At 44.5% G+C, this 5,458-nt stretch overlaps 2 protein-coding genes across 2 annotated transcripts; both read right to left on the bottom strand.

Annotated features, from left to right (window-relative positions):
• Positions 1–77: 77 nt before the first annotated feature.
• On the bottom strand, positions 78–1,310 carry CCR75_009543 (uncharacterized protein; the record flags this gene model as incomplete). Its single annotated transcript, XM_067967582.1, has 1 exon — positions 78–1,310. The coding sequence occupies one exon, from the start codon at positions 1,308–1,310 to the stop codon at positions 78–80; it is 1,233 nt and encodes a 410-aa protein (XP_067819595.1).
• Positions 1,311–3,371: 2,061 nt separating this feature from the next.
• On the bottom strand, positions 3,372–4,166 carry CCR75_009542 (uncharacterized protein; the record flags this gene model as incomplete). The annotated part of the gene is made up of 1 exon (XM_067967581.1): positions 3,372–4,166. The coding sequence occupies one exon, from the start codon at positions 4,164–4,166 to the stop codon at positions 3,372–3,374; it is 795 nt and encodes a 264-aa protein (XP_067819596.1).
• Between the last annotated feature and the right edge of the window lie 1,292 nt (positions 4,167–5,458).

Raw genomic sequence — 5,458 nt, 5'->3', positions numbered from 1 at the left:
ATTATAAGTCCAACGACAGCCGTTCTTGTTGCAGGACCGCGGTAAATTTCAATAAGGACAAGTGGCTACGAAGTGACTTAAATATCGGCCTCCGGAAGACTGCGAAGAAAAATATCCATTTTATTGTCCAGGTCAACATCATCCCAAAAGTCTGGGAAATCATATGTTTCTTCGACCCATCCATTTTTCAATGCCAAGACGCGTGCCACTCTTGCCTGAAGGTTCAAACATCGATTAAATGGTCGCTCGACGCCAATAAATGCCAAAGCGCTGCCATCCACGTCGCCAAATGTTGTGTCTACATTAAACTTGCATGGTTCTTGCGTCAACGACATGCTCTCATGGAGCTCTGTTACCTGTGCCTCATCAAGAACTTTTCTGTTTCTATTATTTTCGATAAACTTATCAGTAAGACGCTTGTTCCGGATATTTACATCAAACTCGCATGGTTCGTTCATCAACGCAATGGTCTCATATAGCTCTCTTAGCTTTGCATGAACTGGATCTTTTCTGTTTCTACTTTTGTTGATAACCATATCAATGAGTCGCGTGTTCCTGATAGTTGGGTCAAAAAGCTTCAAACGGAAGGCGCCGGTATTATCACGAAGAAAGCTGATATGGAAATGGTCGAATGCATACTTTAACGGCTTAAACAGCACAATACCATTTCTCGCGTCATCAATATCCGATATCTTCAGAAACGTACCCGCCACATATTCGTTGCTGCGCCGAAACAAATGTGACGCAACCACGAAAGACTTTGGAAAAGCGACGTCGAGAACCATACATCGCACCCAGGTATCACTTCGCTGATAGCTTTTATAAAACTTGCACAGCTTGTGCTTGAAGTATTCATTTCTAGTTGTCCTCGTCGTTGGCGCCATCATAAGCATATGTGACACCATTACCTGAACAAGATCCATAACTGCTGTTTTCACTCGGTCGTTTTCTTGCTCCGGAAGGACAACGAGCACATGGATCTGGCGAGCTAAGGGACGTTCCATTCCAATCAGCACGTCCTCCAGTAGATCATTTCCCTGTAGCTCTTTGTCTTCACTCGTGAGCGTCTCGATGAGAGAAGTCTTCTCGCCCTCCTTCAGCTTCTTCACGTCTTCTGAGCAAGAAGAAAGCCACTTGTCGTCCACTGTCTTCGCCAGGAAAAGCTGCAGAGTGTGGGCTTCGCCTTTGATCGTGTCAAACGCCTTCTCCTTGATCTTGTCTTTCAAGTGGCCTACAAATTGACTTGTATTAATGTCGACAGGAAACGCTTTTCCAGCAACACCAACGATGACACACAGAAGAGTTACCATCTCTCCTTTTTGCGATTGATTCTGGAATGATGGATAACGGGAAGAGCTGAAGAAATAAGGATAGATTCGAACCAACGATATGATGGCTAGTGATTTTCGAAATGATTGGCTTAATTTATGCAAGGAATAAGCCACAAGTTTTGACAGATGACCACAACAACATACTGGTCAAGGCAAAAAAGCCTAATCCGGGGTCAAACACCTTCTGTGGTCAAGCCAATCACTTAGTTTCCAGCCAGCAAATCCAGCGCTCGAAACACAAAAGGGTGCATACCATCGTCTTTGCTGTTAACTGACCCGCTTCTCGAGCAAGCTCGCAAAGTTTGTTCTCCAACAAATAGAACTCAGTCGATTGCGGATGCAAAGAAGACGTTAGGATCCGCGACAGTGGCGGCAACAAGTCCAAACAGAGAAACAAACACATCCAGATAGTAAATAATCCCTTCTAACCACTTATATTCCTTGCCAACACACGCTCGCGCGTCGTGAATTGACGACTTGAAGCAGTCGCAAAGCGCTCATCCAGCCGTTTAATGCGACCTCCCCACTATCTTCCTGAGCCTTATGCATTACAAGGAGTCCACTGCGATCAAGTGCCGAGGCAGCAGCTTTATTAAGAAGCAGTGGCTGAGATTCGTGTGACCGCAGCTCAATTTCTTGGCATAAAGTCTGACACGATGCTGTATTGTCGGTAGTAGCCAATTTTTTAGTCGAATTGACAACCACGAGGGCCAGCACTTTTTACACTGGTGCGTGGATTCAAGGATCTGCTGAGATATTTACAGTACATACGAATTCCGTCTGTAATTGCGTCTAGGTTTTGAGACTTGCTTGATCGAATGGACACTATTCCAGTAGCTGCAGCAGTCAAGCTCGAATCATTGGATGTGATTCAGTCTGAAAGCGATAAATCAAAATAGTCTGCACTCGACGTTTCGTTTTAGCATCAAGTCGGCTACGATCAGCTTGTGAGCAAACTGCTCAATAGCCTTCTTCCGAATCGGAACCACGTTGGATACGAGGAATTCCTTTACGACAACATTGAACAAGTTGATGCTAGTAGATGCTGTCCACAAACAAAAACAAGTCGACACTAGGGATCGATCCAATGCGTACATCCCTGGACGTGTTGACAGTACCAACGCAGCGAGTCGATGCGAGGTACATCGTTGTAGCAACTGCCGCTCAGGTTTTGCTTGAATGTCTGTAATCGTCTGAACAAATGCGTTCCTAGTTGCATACAATAAGAACATGTAACGTGCGCTGGAAACGTCTTGGGCGTAAAATTGCATGACCACGTCAATAATAGCGACAGCATTGGCTCGAATTAAGATGTTAATTCGTGCAGCGTCTTGTCCTGCCCATAGCCACATGATGCATGAAAGTACTTGGAATGCTATGACTTGGAAACTTCCACTTGAACCGACGTACAATGGACCGTCGATGGACTTGTTCTAGCCAAGTGTTCCGTTGCGAGATGAAGAACTTGAGTATGAATACTCTGGATAGTAGTGTAGGATATCGCGGCGAAGTCTTAAGCACGACGAATACCGCGGGGAAGTCTTAAGCACGACGAATACCGCGGGGAAGCTTGGCACAGAGCAATAGTAGCACGGACGCAGCGTCCGTGTCTTTTGCAATCGATGCCAAGGCTTTGGAAGCTATTTATTGTATACCCATTGTTGGCTGCGACGCGCAATGTAGCACAAGAGGAAGCAAAGAGGAGTCGACAAGGGCAAATGCGATTCTAGTATGTGTGATGTTAGTCTTCTCGTTTTTTTTTGTTCGCCTTAAATCGATGGTAACTTGCCTTTTTTAAAGCCCAACAATCGTCACTCACATGACGATCAAAGCAGAACGTTACCGCAGATGTATCTCAACTTCAATTCAGCGCGGAAAAAAGTAATGTGGCAAAAAAAACAAAAACCTTTATTTCGAAGAAAAGACGTGTTATTTCGAAGGCCAAGAAGTCTCAATCTTCTACATTAAAAGTCCAACGACAGCCGTTCTTGTTGCAGGACCGCGGTAAATTTCAATAAGGACAAGTGGCTACGAAGTGACTTAAATATCGGCCTCCAGAAGACTGCGATGAAAAATATCCATTTTATTGTCCAGGTCAACATCATCCCAAAAGTCTGGGAAATCATATGATTCCTCGACCCAACCATTCTGCAATGCCAAGACGCGTGCCACGCTTGCCTGAAGGTACAAACATCGATTATATGGTCGCTCGACGCCAATAAATGCCAAAGCGCTGCCATCCAGGTCACCAAATGTTGTGTTTACATTAAACTCGCATGGTTCTTGCGTCAACGATATGCTCTCATGGAGCTCTGTTACTTGTGTCTCATCAAGCACTTTTTTGTTTCTACTATGGTCGATAACCATATCAATGAGACGCGTGTTCCGGATAGTTGGGTCAAAAAGCTTCAAACGGAAGGCGCCGGTATTATCACGAACAAAGCTGATATGGAAATGGTCGAATGCATACTTTAACGGCTTAAACAGCACAATACCATTTCTCGTATCATTAATATTTGATATCTTCAGAAGCTTATCCGCCACATATTCGTTGCTGCGCCGAAACAAATGTGACGCAATCACAAGGGATTTTGGAAAAGCGACGTCGAGAAGCATACATCGCACCCAGGTCCCATTTCGCTGATAGTTTTTATAAAACTTGCACAGCTTGTGCTTAAAAAAATTATTTCTAGTTGTCCTCGTCGTTGGCGCCATAATAAGCATATGTGGCACCATTACTTGAACAAGATCCATAAATGCTGTTTTCACTATGTCGTTTTCTTGCTCCGGAAGGACAACGAGCACATGAATCTGGCGAGCTGAGGGACGTTCCATTCCAATCAGCACGTCCTCCACAGATGCTCTTCCTGTAGCTCTTTGTCTTCACTCGTAAGCGTCTCGATAAGAGAAGTCTTCTCGCCCTCCTTCAGCTTCTTCACGTCTTCTGAGCAAGAAGAAAGCCACTTGTCGTCCGCTGTCTTCGCCAGGAAAAGCTGCAGAGTTCGGGCTTCACCTTTGATCGTGTTAAACTTCTTCTCCTTGATCTTGTCCTTCAAGTGACCTATAAACTTACTGTCATCGATGTCTACACAGAACGCATCTCCAGCCAGCGCCAACGATGAGACATAGAAGAGTTACCATCTCTCCTATTCGCGGTTGATTCTGGAATGAGGAATAACGGGAAGAGCTGAAGAGATACGGATCGATTTTGACCACAGATATGATGGGTAGTAATCTACAAAATAATTGGCTTAATATCTTGAAGGTATAAGCCACAACTTTTGAAGATGACCAAGATCTTATATTGATCCTAATAATAGTCCAATCATTACTAAGTCAGCGTCAACAACATAGTAGGCAGCCCAATCCGGGGTCAAATACAGCAAGTCTCTCACTGGTTCAGCATCTTCGGTGGTCAAGCCATTCACTTGATTTCTTGATGCGAGGTACATCGTTGTAGCAACTGCCGCTCAGGTTTTGCTTGAATGTCTTTAATCGTCTGAACAAAGTCGTTCCTAGTTGCATACAATAAGAACATGTCACGTACGCTGGAAACGTCTTGGGCGTAAAATTGCATGACCACGTCAATAATAGCGACAGCATTGGCTCGAATTAAGATGTTAATTCGTGCAGCGTCTGGTCCTGCCATAGCCACATGATTCATGAAAGTACTTGGGATGCTATGACTTGGAAACTTCCACTTGAACCGACGTACAATGGACCGTCGATGGACTTGTTCTAGCCAAGTGTTTCGTTGCGAGATGACGAACTTGAGTATGAATACCGTGGACAGTAGTGTAGGATATCGCGGCGAAGTCTTAAGCACGACGGATATCGCGGGGAAGCTTGGCACAGAGCAATAGTAGCACGGACGCAGCGTCCGTGTCTTTTACAATGGAAGCTATTTATTGTATTGTATACCCGTTGTACAAGTGGAAGCAAAGAGGAGTCGACAAGGGCAAATGCGATTCTAGTATGTGTGATGTTAGTCTTCTCGTTTTTTTTTGTTCGCCTTAAATCGATGGTAACTTGCCTTTTTTAAAGCCTAATAATCGTCACTCACATGACGATCAAAGCAGAACGAAAATGCAGTTATCTCTCAACTTCAGTTCAGCGCGGAAAAAAAT

The sequence above is a fragment of the Bremia lactucae genome, linkage group LG9, assembly GCF_004359215.1.
Source record: "Bremia lactucae strain SF5 linkage group LG9, whole genome shotgun sequence".
NCBI lineage: Eukaryota > Oomycota > Peronosporomycetes > Peronosporales > Peronosporaceae > Bremia > Bremia lactucae.
Note: the sequence above shows the minus strand (reverse complement) of the source record. Positions and strands in the feature narration are given on the sequence as shown.